Source organism: Martes martes (assembly GCF_963455335.1).
Source record: "Martes martes genome assembly, chromosome: 18".
Taxonomy (NCBI): domain Eukaryota; kingdom Metazoa; phylum Chordata; class Mammalia; order Carnivora; family Mustelidae; genus Martes; species Martes martes.
Genome location: NC_137906.1, coordinates 26,926,547 through 26,950,879, shown reverse-complemented (window position 1 = coordinate 26,950,879; position 24,333 = coordinate 26,926,547). Strand labels below are relative to the sequence as shown.

General features: G+C 46.3%; 1 protein-coding gene across 1 annotated transcript in view; it reads right to left on the bottom strand.

The window, feature by feature from the left end:
* TMC7 (transmembrane channel like 7) overlaps window positions 1–5,445 on the bottom strand; it is a 55,703-nt gene extending 50,258 nt beyond the window's left edge. Inside the window, exon 1 of the mRNA XM_080830485.1 lies at window positions 5,314–5,445. Within this exon, the coding sequence (XP_080686611.1) occupies window positions 5,314–5,380 (67 nt within the window). The 5' untranslated portion in view covers window positions 5,381–5,445. The remainder of the gene's footprint in view (window positions 1–5,313) is intronic.
* Between the last annotated feature and the right edge of the window lie 18,888 nt (window positions 5,446–24,333).

Sequence of the window (24,333 nt, the reverse complement as noted above, 5' to 3'; positions counted from 1 at the left end):
AGATAATCACCCACATTGGGATTTATACCTGGACCGGGCAGATTTCATAAAAACTACTGCCAGATGTCTTTATTTACCTTAACACAAAAAAACAAAAACAAAAAACACACCGGGTCCCAGCCCCCACTCACAGAAGGACTATAAAGAGGTAGCTTAGTTTTATTTCTTTACCTTTCCAAGTGTTCCTGCTCCAAAGGCCCAGACCGAGTCCCACCCTGTGGAAAATAGGGTCAATCCAAATAGTCACCCTTCCCCGAGTGCTGCCCCCTGGACAAGGAGAGAGGAGAGGCGAGCAGCTCTGAAGCCATCACGTAAGTTGCAATCCTGACCGGCCGCCACATGATGACAATCAGCCCATCTTGGTTGAGTCTGTTGGGTTCCCCTGATGAACTATGGGGTAATGGTCACAGTAAACCCCCACATAAGGGTTAAGAGTCCCTGAGTTTAGGGGCGCCTGGGTGGCTCAGTGGGTTAAGTCTCTGCCTTCAGCTCAGGTCATGATCTCAGGGTCGTGGGATCGAGTCCCACATCAGGCTCCCTGCTCAGCAGGGAGCCTGCTTCCCCCCTCTCACTCTGCCTGCCACTCTGCCTACTTGTGATCTCTGTCTGTCAAATAAATAAATCTTTAAAAAAAAAAAAAGAGTCCCCGGGTTTGGCCAATCCTCAGAAAGTTAAGCACAGAATGACCATAGGATCCAGTGACTCCACTCCTAAGTATATACCCAAGAGAGCTGAAAACAGATGTTCATCAAACACTTGTACACAAGTGCTCACAGCAGCCTTTTTCCTAATAGTCCGAAGATGGAAATAATCCAAATGTCCATCAACAGATGAACGGACATACAAATGGCAGGATAACCACAGAAGGGAATATTACTCAGCCACAAAAAGAAATGAAGGACTGCCACACGCTGCCACACAGAGGAGCCTCGAAAACTTTCTTTCTGCTAAGTGAAGAAGCCAGTCACAAAAGGTCACAGTATTATATGAGCCCATTTATAGGCGATGTCCGGAATAGGGCCATCCATAGAGACTGAATGCAGATTGCTGGTAGTCAGGGGCTGGGCGGAGGGGAAATCTGGGAGTGATCGCTTAATGGGCACGGGGCTCCCTTTGGGGGAGAGGAAAACGTCTAGGAACTGGACAGAGGCAGTGGTTGTACAACACTAATGTACTAAATGCCACTGAATTGTATACTTTCAAGTGGTTGATTCCGTTACGTGAATCATACCTCGATTTAAAAGTCACTACGTGCCAGTTGAAGATGATGTAGGATGAAGTATTTACCGAATGGAATACGATAAACATTTGGTAAACGGGAAAAGCCACCAGGAGTCATTCCATGCAGTAAACATAGAACATTCCAGGAACCAGGAGGCTGAGGGACGAGGCGGGGGGGGGGGGGGGGGGCGCAAATGCCTCCTAGGGGGAACCTGAGGTAGGGCAGGGTCTTTGCCTCTCCAAGGAGGTGACATTCAAACTGAGATCAGGCAGAGGAATAGTGACTGCAAGACCCGAGGAGGAGAACACTGGAAGGGACCAGCAGCCTCGGGGGAAGGGACCAGCAGCCTCCTGTGAAGCGAAAGCAGCAGGGGTCAGGGAGTGATAGAAGCAATCCTCTCTAGAGGTCCTGGGAGAAGGTGGTCTTCCAGCTTTTACTCCTGTCAGAACCTTCACTGATAGTGGTGGAAACTGAGGCAAATCACGGTCTGAACTTGGGTCTGTTCCATTCTGAAATCCCTGCTCTTAAAAATTATATAACTCGGGGCGCCTGGGTGGCTCAGTGGATTAAGGCCTCTGCTTTCGGCTCGGGTCATGATCCCAGGGTCCTGGGATCGAGTCCCGCGTCGGGCTCTCTGCTCAGCGGGGAGCCTGCTTCCCCCTCTCTCTCTGCCTGCCTCTCTGCCTACTTGTGATCTCTCTCTGTCAAATAAATAAATAAAATCTTAAAAAAAAATTATATAACTCAAGAGAAGCGAGAATACAGCTCAACGGAAGCTTGGACAGGGTGAATCCCATGGGCCATGTGGACACGGAGCAAGGACACAGAGTCCAGCCTGCGAGAGGGGAGGCAGTCAGGGAAGGCTTCCAGGAGGAAGTGACACCGGACTGAAAGAGGAGTATGCCTTATAATGGAACAAGGTGATGAATGGCACCCATGGCAGAGGGAACAGGAGGGGCTTTATAGGCTCTAGAAGCATCGTTGGATGAAATCATGAAAGGCATCCCACTCAACTAATATTCACTGAAGGCCTACTATGCACCAAGCACTGTACTAAGCATGCGGACATGATGGTGAGCCAAAGAGGCCCAGCCCTTGTCTTCCTGGGACTCATCATCTAGTGGGAACAGAGATGTTATCAACAACAGTTAACACTTACATGGCGCTGTGGCAGCCAGTCTCCAGGGTGGCTGCCAATGATCCTCTCCCTGAAAATACCCTGACATTCACACCCTTCCATGGGTCCTTTCTACACTGAACAGGGCTGATCCATGTGACCAATAAGATACTGCAGAAATAAAAAAAAAATACTGCAGAAATAATAGGGTGTGTGGGGCACCTAGGTGGCTCAGTGGTTAAGCATCTGCCTTTGGCTCAGGTCATGATCTTAGCGTCCTGGGATTGAGCCCCTCATCGGGCTCCCTGCTTATTGGGAAGCCTGCTTTCCCTCCCCTAGTCCCCCTGCTTGTGTTCCCTCTCTCGCTGTGTCTCTCTCTGTCAAATAAATAAATTCTTAAAAAAAAAAAAAAAGAAAGAAAGAAAAGAAATAACAGGGTGTGTGATCTCGAAGCTCTCCAGATGATAAAAGACATTAGGCTTCTTCCATGCTCTCTCCTGGATCATATGCTCCAGGGAAAGTCATGTCCACAGGGCACTCAAGCAGCCTCTGGGAGGTCTGTACTGAGAGGCTTCCTGCCAACAGCCAGTGTCCGTCCATTTGCCATTCCTATGAGCAAGTCATCTCTGGAAAGGATCTGTTGGCCCCAGGCAAGCTTTCAGAGGATGGCATCCCGGGCCCTCACCGTGAATCCGACTTCATAAGAGACCCTGAGCCAGAACCAGATAGGTCATCCCCAAATTCCTGGCTTGCAGAAACTGTGAGATAAAAGTGATTATCACTATTCTAAGCTTAGAGAAGTTTGGGGATAATTTGTTACACAGTATAGATAATATAAGTACTTACCAAGTTTTTTATGTTAATTAACTCTAATCCTTATACTGACCTCCTGAAGTAGATACAATCATGACTTCCATTTAATACATAAGGAAGTGGCGCCTGGGTGGCTCAGTAGGTTAAGCCTCTGCCTTCAGCTCTGGTCATGTTCCCAGGGTCCTGGGATGGAGCCCTGCGTCGGGCTCCCCACTTGGCAGGAAGCCTGATTCTCCCTCCCCCGCTCCCCCTGCTTGTGCTCCCTCTTTTGCTGTGTCTCTCTCTGTCAAACAAAAATATTTAAAACACACACACACACACAAAGGAAAACTGAGGCACGGAGCACGTTAAGTGCTTTGCAGAAAGGCAAGACCAGGACATGGAAAATGAGGATTTGCATCTGGGACTCCAGAGTCCAGATTCTCAACCTCTACACTACAGATGTCAATGTGGCTTTGGCTACACTTCATTCATCCATTCATTCATTCAACACATATCCATCATCTACTATGTACCAGACATTGTTCTATATCCTAGGAGAAGAAAACAAAGCCTCTACTTTTCACGGGACCCACATTTGAGAAGGAGAGACAGCTAAGAGACAAGAAAAGCAAACCAGATGACTTCAGATGGTGATAAGTGCTTTGAAGACATAAGCAGGGAAATCAGTCAGAGGAAGAGAGATGAGGGCTGAGCACAATGGGATACCACTGGAAAGTTTTAACTTAAGAAGGGGAACGATATGATCTGTTTCATCATTTAGAAGGATGCATATTTCCCGATCTGTAAACCAGAACCCCTTTGTCTCCTGCCTGGCTCCAACTGTCCTCCCGTGATGCCCATACAGCAGGCCACCATTTACAAAGTACAACAAAGTTACAAACACGGTCCCTTCTGAGCCTCCCAGCCATGCTGGTGGATACAAGGTCATAAAGCATCATTTGTCCGAGGGACAGGAAGACCTTTTAGTCAGAGGGGCCAGTTATGACTCTTCTAAAAAAGATGTCTAGAGAGTCTCCTTTAACACCCAGCAAAGATCCATGACAGATGAATCTCATCATGCCCCTTTTGGGAAACCAGGGTCAGCATCTTAAAGGTGATGGATTGTGCTAAAATAAGAGGAAGATAAATGGAAACCAACTAGGAAAATACTTGAATGGCTACCATTAAAAGGCTGAAGTTGGGCTGATGTCAGCACTATTAACAAGCTAGAAAATAATTAGCATCAAATGGAACTTGACTTCTGTCTTCTGATTCCTGAGCAAGTTCCCAGGGTCTGGATCCCTCCAGATGTCTTTCTTTGTCTTTTTCTTCTCCTAGATGTGAAGAACAATCCAATCATAAGGGCCCCATGTCCAAATCCACACCCATGGTTTACTGTAAATCCTTGTAACAAAATTTCTATACTCAAATTGAAAGAGAGGAAACGCTGCTTATAAAACTCACAGCAGGGTCTTGTGTTTTGTTAAGGACAAAGGTAAGATGGGAATGCTGTAAGGAGCCTGCCTAGGTGCTGGCAACTTTTCTATCTCAATCGGGTGGCAGTTGTACATGTTTACGTAAAAATCCACAGAGTTTAGACGTCACTTTAAGTTTTACTCAGTAAAAAGGGAAAAAGATGATAACACTTGGCTGTCTACCGTTTTTTTTTTTTTTTGGTGCCTTTTTATGTACCAGGCACTTCACATATTTTTCTCTCAATTGATTCTACTAACATCCTAGTTCCATTTTACTGCTAAAGAATCCGAGGCTCAGAGAAGGCAAGACACTTACCAAAGATACACAGCAATACACAGCCAAGGCGGAATTCGTTTCCAAGTGTGTCTAATGGTAAAGTCTGAAATGTCTGGGAGGCAAGGCACCTCGTGCCAGAATGGTAGGGTTGGCGGGGCTCTCATACTCTTTTCAGTTACCACATAAGGGATCCCTAAAGCAGTAACGAGAAGGCATCACACGGTCAGGACTCCCACTCTGATGCTTCTTTTGCGCCCTCGGAATTGGGCGACGGGGGGTTGCAGAAGGGAGACCAGGAGTAAGAGAAATGCGCTTTCCCCCAAAGCCAGGAGCGCCCGGCGCGGGCAGGTGGCGAGGGGCTGGGCCCGCGCCAAGCTCCCGGCAGCTTGCCCGCCGGCCGCCGGGAGCGCGGTCCCCGCCGCCCTACCTGGGTGGATGAAGGTCTGCCTGCTGCGCCTGCCTGGCGGGAGCGCACTGGCACTGGACTCGCTCATGGCTGCGCCGCGCGCCCCGGACAGGCCGCCGGAGACCCGCTCCGGCCGCTACCACCTCCGCCGTCGCCAGCTCCCGGAGCCGAATTCCAGGTTCCGGCGCGGACGTCACAGAGGCCGGGGCGGGGCGCGGCGCCGAGACGGCCCTTTCCCCGCGCGCCGCCGCCGCCGGACCACCGGGGGCCCGGGGTCGGGGTGGGAGTGCCGGCGGCGGGCGGTGGGAGCGGGGATCCGACGCGCGGCTGCGGAGCCCCAGGCCCGGGAAGGCTCCACCCAGCGGCCGAGATAAGGGGCGACCTCCCGGATGTCTTCTAAATTTAAAGACTTATTCTTAAAAATTAATAAAAACCGAGACTCTGAACAAGTGTATCTAGTAAGTTAACTTGTGGGTCCGTAAAGCGGGGCGGCGGGGAAGAGTATTTGTACATCTTCGTAAATGCGGTTGGGGACCTGGGAGGCTCAGTGAGGTGCAAGGGAGGGTCTCACCATCTAATGGGTTTGGGTTATAAATTTCCCACCAGATCCGTGCTTCATCGCTGGACGTCTACCCATGGCCAGTTTCAAACAAAATTAAAAGTAATCGCTGAGTATAAGTCAATGTAAAATGGTTAAGTACATGTAATTCTGTGTGCGTTTGTAAGTAAGTCATTGCCAAATTAAATAAATAAATGAGGAAGTATAGGTAAATTTCCTGTGCAGGATTTCGGATAATTTATGTAGAAACTTCAAGGAGGTAGAGCCTCACTCTTTACTCTTAATGGGAGCTGCACACTGTGATTTCCTCCCAAACAGGGCAGTATGGGTGCGAGCGCAAGTAACTTTACCTGGATAATACTTGGCAAACACTTTCTCAGACAGTCAAGGTCAACACCCACAGTGATGATGTCACGTTGATGGTATGCGCTCTCAGAATGATGGGATGAGAATCACACTAAAACCTGTCACCCTAGTCCAGTCATAAGAAAACGTCGGACAAACCCCACACGTGAGACATTCTAACAGGATCCCTGGTTACTACTACCCCAAATTGTCAAGTTCATCAAAAAGCAGGGAGAGTCTGTGAAACTGTGAACAGCTAAGAGGAGCCTTAGGAGAGATGAACCCTGTTAAGTGTAATGGAGATAGGGAAGGGTAGGGATGTGGAACCAAAAAAAGGAGCATTTAAGCAAACCTGAATAAAGGTTGGATTTTAGATAATAAGAATGTGTGAATATTGGTTCATCTATTGTGAAAAATGTCAAAGTGAGGTAAGATAGTAGTAATCAGAAAAACCGAGTCTGAGTATACGGAACCTATGTCCTATTCTCTCTATGGAAACTCTCTGTACTCCCTGGGCTATTTTCTGTAACTCCAAAGCTGTTCCAAAATAGAAAATTTATTTATTTTACAGCAATTGCTTGGCTCAAAATAAAGGCTATTTTTATGGCAGTTAAGGGTGGGGTCACTGGGTTTTCCTTTGGAACCTAGTTTCTTATTATTCCCTGAGTGAGCTGGGCCCCGGGCCTCTACCTCTCTGACACTTTGCTTTTTTTTCACCTGTAAAATAAGGATATATATTACTAGGTCCTGGGGTATAGTGAGAACACTCACCTGAAATGCCCAGCAGAGCGTTTGCTGGGGAGATTGGGGAGGAGATCCTAATCTGGATGCCAATATCATACCTACACAAAAGAAAATCCAAACAAAGATATAAATGATTTTTAAAGATTTTATTTATTTATTTATTTATTTATTTATTTATTTATTTATTTATGAGAGATATAAATGAAAAAGTAAAACCATAGAAGTACTACAAAAAGGAAAAGGAAGTTTTTCGACAGGAATCCTGGGTGGCTTAGACTGCCTTCAGCTCAGGACATGATCCTGGAGTCCTGGGATCAAGTCCTGCACTGGGATCCTTGCTGAGTAGGGAGCCTGCTTCTCCCTCTGCCTGCCACTCCCCCTGCTTGTGCAGGCTCTCTCTCTCTGACAAATAAATAAATAAACCTTCAAAAAAAAAAAAAGTATTACCAAGAGAAAAGGCTTACTGAATATGACCCAAACCAAGAAGCCAAAGAAGCATGATAAATCAAACTCCATAAAAATTTAAAATTCTGCACCACAAGCAATGACATTTGTATAAGGATGTTCTTTATAATGCTGTTTCTAACAGCAAAAGACTGGAAATAGTCTAAATCTCTGTATGTAGGAGGCTGGTTAAAGAAATTTTGACACCTATGTCCAACTATTACATAGCTCTATATACAGACATATAGGAAATTCTGCATAGAGAGTTATATAATTAAGTGACAAAAGCAAGACGCCAAAGTGTATTAAGTAAGCTACCATTTAGGTTAGAAAGTTGTCTGTAAATGCATAGAATATCTCTAAGTAAGAGTTGGGGGGTATTTAGTAGTTATCCTTTTTTTTTTTTTTTTGGTACTATGCAGATGTATTACCTGAATGTACGTGTTTGTATTTTTAAAAATTACCTCTAGGGGCGCCTGGGTGGCTCAGTGGGTTAAGCCTCTGCCTTCAGCTCAAGTCATGGCCCCGGGGTCCTGGGATGGAGCCCTACATTGGGCTCTCTGCTCAGCAGGGAGCCTGCTTCCTTTCCTCTCTCTCTCTCTGCCTGCCTCTCTGCCTACTTGTGATCTCTGTCTGTCAAATAAATAAATAAAATCTTTAAAAAAAAAATTACCTCTAAAGTTTGTGGAATGTTGACAAATGATGGCTATTCCTGTCAGGCAGTGCCTCCCTCATCCCCTCATCCCCTTGCTCAGCAGAGGCCACCTCCTAGTCCCCAGTCCCAGCCTACAGATCTGGAAGGGAACCCAATGGCCTAAAGGGGTTAGAGAAGATGCCTTAGAGAAGAACTCCAAGTGTGAATCTCCTTCCTGCTGGTCTCACCTGGCACCTGGCCCTGGTTTGGGTTTGCACCCTGGGCTAGGTGGGGTCTTAGATTCTCTCCAAGGCAAGGAAATGAATCCAGGCTCCTGAAGGAGATTTCTTCCTGTCAGGAGAGGACTAATTTTACAGGACTTCTTAGAAATCAGGTAGTACTGGGGCACCTGGGTGGTTCAGTCCATTAAGCATCTTCTCCAGTCATGATTCCAGGGGCTCCCTGCTCAGCGGGGAGTCTGATGCTCTCTCTCTCTCCCTCTGCTTCTCTGCTCTGCCCTCTCTTCCTTCTCGCTCACTCTCTTTCTCTCTTTCAAATAAATAAATTAAATCTTTAAAAAAAAAATAGGGTATTTCTTTGGGAAATGATCATAAAAAATCTCCTGTTGGAAAGAAGTAAAAGAAAGAAGGTTGTCAGCGAGAGAAGCAATTTCAGATAGAAGGACCGTAAGCAAGACAAAACAGAACAAGAATGAAATCCTTGATTGCTTAATTGCTTTTAATTGCTTTTATTTCCAGGGAAGGCACATGTCTTGCCACAGCGCCCCCTATCTCCTTTTTACTACTTGTTTTATCTATTTTCTTTTTTTTTTTTTTAAGATTTTATTTATTATTTGACAGACAGAGATCACAAGCAGGCAGAGAGGCAGGCAGAGAGAGAGGAGGAAGCAGGCTCCCTGATGAGCAGAGAGCCCGATGTGGGGCTCGATCCCAGGACCCCGAGATCATGACCTGAGCCGAAGGCAGAGGCTTTAACCCTCTGAGCCACCGAGGCGCCCCTGTTTTGTCTATTTTCCACACTAGAATGTGGTGAGGCTCCATGAGGGCTCTTTTTTATTATTAGAGGAATAATAACAATAACAGCTACCCTTACTGAAAAATTACTTTTACCAACCATTTATCCTGTGTTAACTCCCTTAACTGTCAACATTCCTAAGAACGCAACGGGAGCCTGTAAACCCCATTTTATGGAGAAAATTTTATGCTTTCCCCTGAGAGGCAGAGTGGAATCACTGGTTTCCTCCTTCCCACCATCCCCCAGCAGATCACCTACCTCAAGCACCACTGCCTCCCCCAGAGCAAGGACTACTTCTTATCTCCCTGCCTTGTCCAAACAGTGTCCACACAGCGGTCAAAGCCAGCTTCCTAAAAAGGAAGTTGATCTTGTCATTTTCCTGCTTAAACACCCCTTCCTCCAACGGTTTCCTCTTGCCACTTAGAATATACACTCCGCCTCCCTATCATGTGTGAATCAGGCTTTGCTGGATTCCTCCCAAGCCTATCTCCTCCTATCACCACTGTGGCTGGCCCCTTGAACACACCTAGCATGTTCTTGCCTGTGGGTTTCATGTTTGCTGTTACTTTATCCTTGAAACCTGCATCTCACACGTGCCCCTGGTTTTGTCTGCTGCTCCATTCCCATGGCAAAAGATGGTCATGTCACAGCTCCAAGTTTTCACACACGCTGCATGGACTGAGTAGAGGTCTGTGAGTCATAATTCCCAAACCCTGGGTGGGGAGAGTCTGGTATACTTACACTTAAACTGATAATACATGCCTTAAATCAAGAGTAAATTCCTGGCCCCATCAACCGTGTTCTTCATGTAGGTTGTCCTGGTACAAACAGGGTTCTCTGTGTTAAGAGTGAGTTGGACAGTGAGGTAGTCAGGGCCAGGGACTCCAACAAGAAAATATGGAGTCAAGGTGATGGAGTTTTAGAACATAGGTTCGGTTCAGTGGGGTGGAGTCTGGAGCCGATGACCAAGAAAGAATTCTTGAGACATCTTTGGTGCACAGTGGTGGTTTGTTAAGGCACAGGGACAGGACCCGTGGGCAAGAAGAGCTGCTGCCCCCGGGGTTGTGAGGGGTGACAGGTTGTGTACAAACGTTAAGGTTGGGGGAGGTAAGGAAAAAGGGAGGTTTCAACAGAACTTTCATATGCTAAAGAAGACCTACAAGACATCGGATACCAGAGGCCTTGTCATTCTCAAGGTCTGTTTTTCCCTTCTTAGCAAGGTATTAACATTAAGATAGTTGGGAGATTCCTCAAGAACGTCCCATATGTCCCACCCAGGGATGGGGATGGGGGAAGGTTACAGGGTGTCAGCCTTTTGCTTTGTCCTCAGCCAGCCTTCTGTTCCCTCATCAAGGACAGCTAGAATAAAACATCACTGCTTTGCGGGTTAGACAGGACCGCACTAGCCTTCTGCTTTGCAGCCTTGGTGGAAATGACTTCTGTAAGGTGTCCTAAAATAAGGCAGTTAATCCCAAAGCATTTGTCAATATCACGGGCAAGGGGCAGTTAAGACATAAGCTCCTAGATGTCAACAAAAAAGGACCATCAGCAAGTTGACAGTAATCTAGTAGGTAGACAGATGTGTGACCAAAGCGATTGGCAGGGCTCGGTACACCCTGATTGCTTAAGGTAGTTCTATGAAAGAGCTCATAAAAACCCCTAAACTTAGAAACTCCAGGGCCACCCTCTGGCCGGCCCCCCCCTCCAGGAGCTTTGTGCAATTATTATTTTTTTAAAGATTTCATTTATTTATTTGACAGACAGATCACAAGTAGGCAGAGAGAGAGAGAGAGAGAGAGAGAGAGGAGGAAGGAGGCTCCCCGCTGAGCAGAGAGCCCGATGCAGGGCTGGATCCCAGGACCTTGGGATCATGACCTGAGCCGAAGGCAGAGGCTTTAACCCACTGAGCCACCCAGGTGCCCTGCTTTATACAATTATTAAATAAACTTTGCTTTTCTGCCCACCATTCTTCCTCTGGTCTATGTCTTCATTCTCTGAAGTGGGGTGACCAAGAACCGTGGGCACTAAAGGCAGAGAAATCCTACAACACCTGGGCATCCTACTGATGTCATCTGGGAATGTTGGTGAGGTCTGGAGCAGGCCAAGGAAGAATTCTTGAAACCTCCTTGGTGCAAAAAAAGGTGGTTTTTAAGAAGCACGGGACAGGACTATAAGGACCTATTTAGCCAGAGGCATCCATCTGTTAAACAAAAACCTTGTTGTTTAACCCTTAAACTGTCCCTGCTCCCCTTTCCCCAGGAGACTTACTTAAAAACAAGTCCTGGAAACCAGCCCCAGGTAACAAAGCCCAGATACAAGGGTGGGTCAGGCCAGGTGGAGACAACCGATCAGTGGGGGGTTGCATACTGTCTCCCTGGTTACCAAGGAGTATGGGCCCCGCCCTTTGGGAGCCTTTTGGGCACCAATTCTAACCAAGGTGATAGGCTAGGTCAAATGTCTACTATAGGGTAAATTGTAATTCAATTGGTCACTTATGCGTGACCTAACATGACTGTGGAGTTTCCTCTGTGTGTTACAATCTCATTGGCCACCTGTGCGTGGCCAGGCCCAACCACATGGCCTTTGCCCTTAGAAGCTAGTCTGTGAAACAGAGAAAGGTCGCCCTCTCTTGTAAGAGGTGCGGCCCCGAACGTTCGGTTTGATTCTTGATGCTTGGCGTGAAATAAAGCTTTGCTTGACCTTCGCTTTGTATCAGTCTCACTCCTTTAATCACGGACCCATTATTGGGGGACCTATCAAGGACCCAGGGGAAGAAAGTGCTGCTGCCCTGGGGTTGTAAGGAATGCCTGATAATATACCTGGAAGTCGGGGGAGGTAATGAAAAAGGGAGATTTTCAAAAGGACTTTGATATGCTAAAGAAGATTTACAGGATGCGGGAGGCCCGGTATTTGCCAAGTTCAGGTTGCTTTTCCTTCTAATAAGGCACTAACAATAGGACCCTTGGGAGTTTCCTTGAGGAGTCTTATACTTTGCCTAGCTCAGGTTCTCTAGAAGTTAGGCTATTGATGAAAAGACTTTCTCCTTGTAAATCACAGAGACAGAGCACCTTGGTGGCTCAGTTAGGTTAAACAGCTGCCTCTGGCTCGGATCATGACCTTGGGGTCCTGGGATCCAGCCCCAGGTAAGGGCTCCCTGCTCAGTGAAGAGTCTGCTTTTGTCCCTCCCCTGCTCATGCAAGCATCTGCTTTCCACATGCACATGCTCTCTCTCTCTCTCTCTCAAATAAATAAATAAAAATCTTGTTAAAAAATCACTAAGACGGGATACCTGGGTGGCTCAGTTGGTTGAGTGGCTGCCTTTGGCTCAGGTCACGATCCCAGTATCCTGGGATCGAGTCCTGCATCGGGCTCCTTGCCCCACGGGGAGCCAGTTTCTCCCTCTGCCTCTGCCTGCCACTCTGCCTGACTGTGCTCTCTCTCTCTCTCTCACTTTAACAAATAAAAAAATTTTTTTAAAAATCACTAAGACCTTGGTGTGCTGATGGAGACTCGAGTCTCGCAGGAATCTGATCTTTATCAGCTCACCATTTGACCCTTCCGAGAGGGCAGTGGGAAGTGCCTTAGGAATGTCACACATATCTCCCTGGGTTGTGGGGTGTCAGCTTGTGTTTTGTCTGTCCTCAGCTTGCCTTCTGCCCTCATCACTACTGCCTTGCAAACAGCCTCCTGCCCTCACCAGTTGTCATTCCACAAGTTGCCTAGAACAGAAGTGCTTTGTAAATTGTAACTCTGTAAGTAAATGTTTATATAGTAGCTTGGCCGTGTAAGACCCATATAACTAGCAAAATCGGACAAAGAAGAGAATTTTACGTACTGATAGATGCATCAAATAAAGTGTGTCATTTTAGTTCATTTATGGAAAAAGAATTAACCGATGTCTTTGCTATTCTCGTGAGTAATTTGAAATTGCCATTGCTTTGTTTGCCTTTTTACTCATTTGGTTGGGTTGTTTGTTTTTTTTTTCACTCGTATTAAAACGTTGTATAGGCTGATTTGTTTTTACTTTGCAGCAGTGATAACCCACTGAGATTCTCTTACGGGATAATGGGAATTTACTGAATTTACCGGAAGGGTAGTGGGCAGTGTGTTGCTGAACCCCAGAAGGAGATGGAAACAGTCACACCAAGAGGTTAGCAGTAGCTATCTCTAGGTGATGACCATAGAAGTCTTTTTTTTTTCTTATTGCTTTTCTGTATTTGCCAGCTTCTCTACAAAATTGCACTCATAACTGAGAAATAAAAGTCATTATTTTTATTATTTTTTAAAAGATTTATTTATTGGGGCGCCTGGGTGGCTCAGTGGGTTAAAGCCGCTGCCTTCAGCTCAGGTCATGATCCCAGCGTCCTGGGATCGAGCCCCACATCGGGCTTTCTGCTCAGCAGGGAGCCTGCTTCCTCCCTTCTCTCTCTGCTTACCTCTCTGCCTACTTGTGATCTGTCAAATAAATAAATAAAATCTTAAAAAAAAAAAAAACATTTATTTATTTATTTATTTCACAGAGATCACAAGGAGGCAGAGAGGCAGGCAGAGAGAGAGGAGAAAGCAGGCTCCCCACTGAGCAGAGAGCCTGATTCGGGGCTCGATCCCAGGACCCTGAGATCGTGACCTGAGCCAAAGGCAGAGGCTTAACCCACTGAGCCACCCAGGTGCCCCAAAAGTCATTATTTTTAAATAATATGTTATAGGACACCTGTTCTGTATACCTACATTTTCTTTTGGGTCACTTTTTTTTTTAAGATTTTATGTATTTATTTGATAGAGAGAGAAATCACAAGTAGGCAGAGAGGCAGGCAGAGAGAGAGGAGGAAGTAGTCTCCCCGCTGAGCGGAAAGCCCAATGTGGGGCTTGATCCCAGGACCCTGAGATCATGACCTGAGCCGAAGGCAGAGTCTTAACCCACTGAGCCACCCAGGTGCCCCTCTTTTGGGTCAAACTCTTAACAGAAAAACAAGAAGTTGTTGAGCATATAATTTTTATCATTGCTACAACCGGTAATACTAACGTAGGTGTACTGGTTTGACTGTGTGGTCACAGACAAACCATTTCACCACGGAGCCCTTAGAGTTCACATTTGCAAAATAAAGGGATTAGAGCAGTGGTTCTTAACCTGGGGTGATACCCACCACCCAGGGGGCACTTTGGAAATGTGGGGAGGCAGGTTAGCAGTTACCATGGACAGGGAATGCTATGGGCTTAATTCAAAGGTGAAAGCCACGTTCCTCCCCAGCAAGGAGCTGATGGATCCCATCCCACACAATGAACATCCTGTTTCCTGAACCACAAACCACCCAAGATCCAAGCCGACATGCAAGCAGGTTAAAACCTGTTCTAATGATCTGAGCCAAGAACCAGACTCCGTCTGACAAACAGTCAGGATTTTTGTATGATTTGAACCTGTGAATTTTCCAGGAACATAGCTACGGTGTACATTTTTTCTTTTTTCAAAGATTTTGTTTATTTATTTGACAGAGAGAGAGATCACAAGTAGGCAGAGAGGCAGGCAGAGAGAAAGGGGGAAGCAGGCTCCCCGCTGAGCAGAGAGCCCGATCTGGGGCTCGATCCCAGGACCCTGAGATCATGACCCAAGCAAAGGCAGAGGCTTTAACCCCCTGAGCCACCCAGGCGCCCATCTACGGTGCACATTGAGAGTGTATATCATCTAGCCTCTATTTCCATCAAGAGTTGTTCACTATTTCAGAAAATCAAAGCCGCTCAGGGTACTTGGGTCATCACTGATGTGGGAAACAAAGGCAGAAGGAAATATAGATAAAATTAAATGTCCTTATAACTTGCAGCTGACTGACAAATACTTGAGGCAGGCAGTGTATAACATTTCTCCAGGAAGCTCCCACCTTTTTTTTTTAAAATATTTTATTTATTTATTTATTTATTTATTCATTTGACCGACAGAGATCACAAGTACGCAGAGAGGCAGACAGAGAGAGAGGAGGAAGCAGGCTCCCTGCTAAGCAGAGAGCCCGATGCAGGGCTCGATCCCAGGACTCTGGGATCATGACCTGAGCCAAAGGCAGAGGCTTTAACCCACTGAGCCACCCAGGCGCCCCGCACTTTTTTTTTTTTTTTTAAGATTTTATTTATTTATTTGACAGAGAGAGAGGGGGAGGGAACACAAGCCAGGGGAGAGGGAGAGGGAGAAGCAGGCTTCCCACTGAGCAGAGAGCCGCACTCGGGACTTGATCCCAAGATCCTGGGATCATAACTTGAGCTAAAGGCAGACACCCTACGACTGAACCACCCAGGCGCCCTCCCACTGTATTTTTTTTTTAAGATTTTATTTATTTATTTGAGAGAGAGAGAGAACAGTGGGACGGGGAAGAGGGAGAGAGAGAGAGAGAGAAGCAGACTGCTTGCGGAGGGACCCTGAAATTATACCGTGAGCTGAAGGGAGATGCTCAACCAACTGAACCATCCAGGATCCCCCAAGCTCCCAACTGTCTTCTTGCCCACTTCTTCCACTCCCTCTGCCTGCTGCTCCCCCTGCTTGTTCTCAATCTGTCTGTCAAATAAATAAATAAAATCTAAAAAAAGAAAGTTCTCCCTCTCCTTCTGCTTGCCCCTTGCCCCCCCCCCCAAACAAAGCAAAAAGTAAATTTTTTGCTTCATCAACCATGTTCTTCGTGTTGATCGTTGTCCTGGTACAAACAGACCTCCCACTGCTGTTACCCCTCATCCTCCTGACCCCCACAACAGTCATTCCACAGGCTGTCTGCAACAGTCTATCCCTGCTTTGTATGACTTTTTTTTTTCCATGTCAGTCATTACCTTCTAATATAATGTACAACTGATTTTTCCATTTACTGTGTGTCTCCCTCCCTAAAAGGAAAGTCCCACAAGGGCAGGGATCCTGCTATGTCCATGGTCACTGATAGATTCCACATGTTTAGATGGGCTGGCACACAGGAGGAACTCAGTGACCCCAGCTGTTTGCGTAAGTTGGGTTCCTGAAAGTTCATTTGAGGATTAGAAAGGGGGTTCCAAACTCTAGTCAGCTCCTGATGAAATGTTTTCTGGAAATGTGAAAAATAATGGGTAAGGGAGGAGAATCTCTCTTCCTTTCTGGTATAAATTGCTCCATGATTTTTATTTTTATTTATTTATTTTTTTTTGCTCCATGATTTTTAAATACAATACTTCTTTGGTTGCAGACATGAAAAGTAATTTTGGGGCAAACTGCAAGGTAATTCAGAAAAGGTCAAATCCTTCTGAGGTCAAGAGAGGCTGAGCCCACTTCTAGTTTTCCAGGCTCTTGGTGGCCAGCAAAGGGCTCTTAGTAAAGGTTCCCTCCCTGTGGGAGAGAGCCCAGCTGCTATTTTAAAGACCTAAGTGTTTGCAGTCCGGCCTCCATGCACATCCGCACCGGCCTGTCCCTTCCCAGGGGGCTCAGAGATGGACCAAGGGCCCGTCTGGAACGCACTTCCTTCCTGCCTCCAGTCCCTTCTTGGACTGCAGCCTTAAACCACTCCCTCCGTCTTCCTACAAAGCACAGACCAATCCCCCTCACCTTGGGAGGACCCAGTTTTAATCCCCTTAGGCCAGAAGCTGAATCCTAACAAAGGTGGAGCATTTTCCCCTGGGGCTGCTCACAAGCCTAAAAACCAGCCGTTAGAGCTGACAGTGGCCCCTTCAGTGACAGGGGAGAAAAAAAATCGCCCTCTCAGCTTGTTTTGGTCACACCACCGAGCTGTGGAGCACAGGACAGTTGCTACATCACATTTTTATTATAAACCCCTAGGTCCGCCTGTGCATCTGTGTGTCAAGCTGCAAAACCTTCTTTCTCGGGAAGGACTGTTTTAGTCTGCTAAATTATCCTTTCTCATGTTGAAATGTCCTGTCTGCAGGGAGAGGTGGCTAAGAGCATGGGCTGTGGAACCAGACAGCCTGGGTTCAATGGCTTGCTCTGCCACACCCTAGCTGTGTGATCTGACGCAAGTTGCTAAACCTCTCTGTGCTGTCTTCTCATCTATCAAGTGATTCTTTTTTTTTTTTTTTTTTAAGATTTTATTTATTTATTTGACAGACAGAGATCACAAGTAGGCAGAGAGGCAGGCAGGGAGAGAGGAGGAAGCAGACTCCCTGCTGAGCAGAGAGCCTGATGCGGGACTCGATCCCAGGACCCTGGGATCATGACCTGAGCCGAAAGCAGATGCTTTAACCCACTGAGCCACCCAGGTTCCCTATCAAGTGATTCTAATGGCAGTATCTACTGCCAACTCAGTTCTGGGACTAGAGTAAGGCAGGCAAGGGGTCTGGGGGGAACATTTAAGGAGATACCCAGGGTTGCAAGTACAGGGTTGACACCTGAGAGTATCTCCCTCCCCCACCCTCCCCTTCTTCCCCCAATCCTCATCCCAGGGCAGCTGTTAAGTTTCTTGGAATGACCTAAGGAGGTCATTTCTATAAAGCATTTAGAACAGTGCCTGGTCCAGAGTAAGTGGTATGTAAATGTTTGTTTAAAACGCTGAAGTTGTTTCTTTAAGTGTTTAGGTTAGTAAATGGTAATGTTATTTTCTTCTTTTTATGTAATTTTGTCTACTGTTGGCCATGTGAAAAACAACAACAACAACAACAAACTGGTGCCCCCCCCCCAGTTTGTTCCCAAAGTGTATAGGAAAATTGTTACTGCTTTGTATATATTTCACAGTCCAACACGCCAGGAGGCCCATGACGTCAGATTGCCCTGCTATTGGCGACGTTAAATTTGTCAGATTGTCCCGCTGTTGGTGATGTTGTTTGTTCGCCTTGTTGAGATGGGGGAGTTTGGGAATTTTACTTCCTAGGTTAACTTTGTTCTTCGGTATTTTATTTCTTTTTTTTTTTTTCATTATTTCTTTTGGGTGCAATTTCAAATGGAATCGTTTTCTTCATTTCTTCGAGTTTGGGAATTTGAAAGCACCACCTTTGGCCTATTTTAACTCGCCAGCGCTCTTGCTCTGTAACCAAACCACCACGAGTCGCTCCTTGGGGAGTCACAGAAACGGCGCCAGGGGAGTCGTGGCAAAGAGAAACCCTTATCTGCAGCAGATGCGGAGACTCTCCAAGACCAGGCGAATGTGTAGTTTGGGTTTAGGATTAGGATGAATATTTACATCGGGAAGCCTTGGTCATTGGATGTAGAGGTGGGTTTAAGATTGCGCATGCGCCTTTATTTCACCCCCCCCAAAATTGCGCATGCGCCGTAAGGAAACATGACCATATAGACGTCATACATGATGTGAGTGAGGCTTGAGCTCCTCCTGGGGCGGGGATTTTAGGATCATAACGAGGTAAAGGTAACGGTGGGTCATTCCCCGTCAGTCTGTGCAGGCTCGTAGGGGGTTTAGGTCAAAGGATTTGGGTGGACTGGGCGGCGGGGGGTCTTCTCAGGGCTGTCGCCCTCCCCTGAGGGGTGGTTTTGGGTTTCATTCACCTGAGGTAAGAGGCAAACCCGAATGAAGACCTTAAGGAAAAATGCAAGAAAAAGTCTAGTGAGTACAGGCAGGTGGACCCTAAAAGTCAGGTCTTGGGGTCTAGCTGGTGAGAAGTTCGTTCCTTGGTGGGTTATGGGTAGAGACGACACCAAGTGTTGTTGTCACACAGAGGAAACCGTATTTGTAGGAAATAAGGACATCATGGGGAATAACTTGCAAAGCAGTAATTCCCCAGGTGGGGGTGAGCAGGTTTCTTTTATTCAGGGTCAGGATAAATATTCAGAAAGGGGAGTCTTGTCATGCATGTGAAGGCGGGCAAAAGTTGGTGCAGGCGTGCTTAGAAAACATGCCTATACACGTGTCCTATGTTGTGTTCCTAAAGCCTGTGTTCCTCCTTTGGTAGAGATTTAGATTTTTTTTTAGATTTTATTTATTGATTTGAGAGAAAATGCGGGTGAGCATAAGCGGAGGGAGGACAGAGGGAGAAGAAGAAGCAGATTCCCCGTTGAGCAGGGAGCCCAACTCCAGGCTTGATCCCAAAACCTTGGGGTCATGTCCTGAGCCTAAAGCAGAGGCTAAACTGACTGAGCCACCCAGGCACCCTTTGGGTGGAGATTTTAACATTATAATGAGGTAGACGTCACTGTGGGACACTCCATGGTCCATCTGCACAGGGGTGAGACAGTGGTCAAGCTCAAACTGGTTCAGGCTGGCTGGAGCTCTCCTTGTTTGCCTCTACCAGATAAGGTTAGGGTTTCTGTCTGGAAGAAACGGGGTCCATGGGGGTCCTGCTGGTGGCAGTTTTAACCTCATTAACCCCATGGGGCAGGGTTTCAAGCCTGCAGAAACAACTGGAGAATGTGTGTTAGGTCAGTCTACTTCTGAAACAGCACTGGGAGTTTTACCTTTGATTTACGTCTGATATGGTTAGGTTTTCTTCCTGGCCTGGTAGAGACTTGTTACGTTTTGCATTCCCTTTGTTTCCTTAAAATCCTTAACCACTGAGGTTTTTGCATTTCCTTTTTCTTTTCTTTTTTTTTTTAAGATTTTATTTATTTATTTGACACACACAAAGAGAAATCACAAGTAGGCAGAGAGGCAGGCAGAGAGAGAGGAAGGGAAGCGGCTCCCTGCTGAGCAGAGAGCCTGATGCAGGGCTCGATCCCAGGACCCTGAGATCATGACCTGAGCCAAAGGCAGAGTCCCAACCTGCTGAGCCACCCAGGTGCCCCGCATTTCCTTTCTCTCTCTTTTTTTTTTTTTTTTTTTAAGATTTTATTTATTTGACAGAGATCACAAGTAGGCAGAGAGGCAGGCAGAGAGAGAGAGGGGAAGGGAAGCAGGCTCCCCACTGAGCAGAGAGCCCGATGCGGGGCTCGATCGCAGGACCCTGAGATTATGACCTGAGCCGAAGGCAGAGGCTTTAACGCACTGAGCCACCCAGGCGCCCCACATTTCCTTTTTCTAACACCGCCTAGGAAGTTTTGCAAGAAGTGTGCCAGGCCAAGTAACACCAGTAAGGCATAGATCACAGAAAATAGCTGGGGCTCCAAGCTGAGTGCTGCATCACAAAAGCTATGTCTCATCTTGCTTTTTTTTGGAACTCCCTAACTCTTTCTGCTAATATTTATAAATTATATTACTTTTGTTAACATTTATGATTCTTCTTTAGGGTCCTTTCTCAGTGTCAAGATTTGGGCCAATCGCATCTTTGCAATTTCAAAAAAAAAGTCAAACATCAGAGTGATTTGTGGTCATCAGCAAGAAACAAACATTATCTGTGCATTAGAAAAACTTGTGAGCTCCCAGTTGAAAAGAGACATGGGTCAATGACACCAATGGGTTAAATTGCCTCACCTGATACAATCTCCCCATTAACTGGATCTATTCAGGAGGAATAGAGGCAAATCCAAACCGTGGGACGTTCCTGGGAGGCAACTGGCTGGCATTTCAAAAATGCCAATGTCTTTAAAAAAAAAAAAAAAAAAGATGGGACAAATTAAAATTAAAGGAAAAGGAGAGTAAAGAAGAATAAAGAGGCATGAAAGTAAATGCCATTCATGATCCTTGTGGGCCTCTCCCCAGGTCAACTTGAGTATTCTCAGGTCAGCTTGAGTATTCTCACAACGTGGTGACTGTCTTCTCCCAGAGTGAATTCAGGTGATTCAAGAGAGAGAGTGAAAGGCAGAAGTGGCAATATCTTCTAGGACCTAGCCTTGAAGGTCACCTACTGTCATTTCTACAATATGTTACTGGTTATACAGATCAGTACTATTGAATGTGGGAAGAGAATATACAGGGGTGTGAATACCATGGAATGAAGGTCACTGACGGCCATCTTGTGATGGTGGTAGCCTGGCTACCACCAGTACCTAACTCACAGGGTTGTTGTGGGAAAGCAATGCATTAATACACGGAAAGGACTCCAGACCAATGCTCTGCATACAGTAAGTGCTTATAAATTTTAGCTTTTGGTATTATTGGCCCATAGGTAGGGGTTTCCTTTTCTTCAACTCCATGTCACTCTCACAATTTTTAAGGCATTAATTATCTTTCCATCTTTAACCTAGGAGGCCCCTCAGAATCACCTGTGGGATTTTCAGTTTAATGTTGCCTTTTTTTAAAAAAACAGGTTCTTTTTTTTTTTTTAAGATTTATTTATCTATTTATTTGACAGAGATCACAAATAGGCAGAGAGGCAGGCGGGGGGGGGGGGGAGGGAAGCAGGCTCCCCGCTGAGCAGAGAGCCCGATGTGGGGCTTGATCCCAGGACCCTGAGATCATGACCTGAGCCGAAGGCAGAAGCTTTAACCCACTGAGCCACCCAGGCGCCCCTAATATTGCTTTTTAAAACAATTTTAGTGTCTTTTATATATGTGTGTGTGTGTGTATTTTTTTTTCTTTTTCTTAGAGAAAAAGTCGGGGGGAAAGGAGAGAGAATCCCAGGAAGGCTCCACGCACACTTTGAAGCCCAGTGGAGGGCTTGATCTCACGACCCTGAGATCATGACCTGAGCCAAAATTAGGAGTTGGGCACTTAACCAACTGAGCCACTCAGGTTCCCCTAAAACAATTTCAAATGGTTTTTAAATTTATACAGACAATATGCTTGTTCAGCTTTACAGGAATATGTATAACATACGCTTGTTCCCAATGACATAGAAACAGAAAGAATAAAAAGTATCACCCTTGTTCATACACTATCCTGTTATCTCTCCCTAGGAGTAACCACTGTTCAGTTGATACTCTTCCGCCCACGTTATCCTAATTTATAGGTGTGTTATACTAGTGTTAAATAATTGAGATTCTACTGTATATATGGGTGAGTGATTTAGAAATTGGTTTATTTTGGGAATAATGCATGTTATGTCAGTGCATTTAGATGACAGTCTTTAGTCCCACCCCATTCCCCAAGAACTGACCTTCCCCCCCCCCCCAAGGGCTTGGGGCATGTTCTCATAATTTGCGATTTCATATGGAATGAAATAATGGAGTCGTGACAAAGTTTGATCCCCAAATAGCTCAGTAGGCTTAACCTACTTTCAATCCGTAATGCAGGTTGGGGAAAGTCCTTCAGCTCTGGATTCAAATGTTGGCTCTGATGCTTATTAGTGGAGTGACATTGGTCAAAGTTTCTTTTCTTTGTATTACTCTCTCTCCTTCAGTCTCCATATTTGTAAAGCCACCTCATGGAGATGTTAAATGAGGTCATCCCTGATGTCAGGTGCCAGGCGGACTCTTAGCCCGAGGTACTCAGTCTAGCTTAGCGACGTTTGCTGTCACGGCACCGTTTGGACAGAGTGCGGAACTTACCACAAGAGGGCGCAAGTGAGCAGGTGTGAGTGCCGCCCTTGGGCTGTGCGGGCAAACAGAGGTTCCAGAGGCACCTTTGTATTCATTACAAATATCCCTGCAGGGTGTAAACACCATCCTCTCAGGAGATGGCAGAATAAAATTGTGTCATGAGTATAATGAGTGCTCCAGGGGGTGGCAACAACTCTGCTCTGCCTCTGGGGAGGTTGCCTTCTGGTTGCTATGGGATTTTCACCACCGTTCTCCTCCCCAAAGCACCAAGTCAGAGCCATTTCGTGACCAAGAGCCTTGGTTTCAACACCTTTAAAATGGATGGCATCATACTTTCCATTGCCTCCCCATCCAGTTAGCTAGAGAAATTTGGGCAGAGTTGGGGGCCACTCGTAAAAGTGTTTGAACACAAACTAACGTGTTCATATTTTTTAAACTATTATTATTTTTAGGGGGAGAGGGGCAGAGGGAGAGAGAATCTTAAGCAGGCTCCACGCCCAGTGCAGAGCCTGACACAGGGGTCTATCTCAGGACCCTGAGATCATGACCTCAGCTAAAGGCAGAGGCTTAACCCACTGAGCCATCCAGGTGCCCCCAAAAGTATTTTTTTAAACTGGTTAATCATGCGGTGCCTGGGTGGCTCAGTCAGTTAAGCTTCTGACTCTTGATTTTGGCTCAGATCATGATCTTAGGGTAGTGAGATCCAGCCTGCATGGCTCCTCACTGAGCTGGGAGTCTGCTTGAGATTCGGTCTCTCCCTCTTGCCCCTCCCCCTACTCGTGTGCACACTCTCTCTAAATAAATGAATGAATAAATAAATCCTTAAAGAAAATAAAGCTGGCTAATCATGACATACCAAATCTTTTCTCATTCAACCCTCAGAACAATCCCATGCAGGGGATACTATCATTATTCCTCCTTGATGATTGAGAGAATGGGAGTCACAGAGAAGGCTAGCAACTTTCCTAACACCACACAGCTAGGAAACTGTAGAGGCAAGTTTCAAAGTCGTGTTTGTCCGAACTCCACAGCTCGTACATCTAACCACTGCACATACAGCCTTTTTGCTTGAGGTAAAGACTCTTGGACTCGGAGTCAGAAGTCGTGATTAAATCACAGCTCTTTCACCACTGGGTAAATTTGCTGTGGGCAAGGCTCAGCAGTTTTTTTCTGTTTCTCCATGAAAAATCGAGGTCTGGAGAGTGTGACTCTTTACTCCACTAATATCCCTCTCCTGGAGTTGTATAGGTAGCACCTGTGACACGGGTGTGAACGTGCTTTGCAAATTGTAAACATGTGGAGGAGGTATGCTGACAAAGTTGAAGATGCTGATGATGGTGAGGAAATAATCAGGGGCTGCAGGGTCTCACTGAGTTTGTGGGTTGGTCTGCTTCCTTCTCCTTTCTTACTTAGTCCCATGACTGTATTCATTCACCAAATATCGAGTGCCCACTATGGGACACCCTCTGTCCTGGGCACTGGGGATTAAACAGTCAGACAACAGAGCAGGCACAAGTCCTTGCCCTCAAAAACCTTCCATTCTGGTGGAGGGAGGCAGACGAGATATGCTCGCACCTGTAATGTGTCAGAGCATGAGTCCTTTGGGGCAAAAATAAGCAGGAAAGACCAGGGAGAGAACCCAGGCTGGGGTCAAGGTACAGATGTAACTTGAGTGTTGAGGAAATGAGCTACAGGAATCAGCAAGAGATCATCATCATCCTTTTTTTTTTTTTTTAAGATTATTTATTTATTTGACAGACAGAGATCACAAGTAGGCAGAGAGAAAGGAGAAAGCCGGCTCTCCACAGAGCAGAGAGCCCGATGCGGGGCTTGATCCCAGGACCCTGGGATCATGGCCTGAGCCGAAGGCAGAGGCTTTAACCCATTGAGCCACCCAGGCACCCCCGTCATTGTCCTTTTAAGAACACAGCTCAGTTGTGTTAAGTACGTTCACTCTGTCGTGCAACAGATCTCTAGAACTTTTTCATCTTGCAAAATTGAAACTCTGTACCAGAAAAACACTGATTC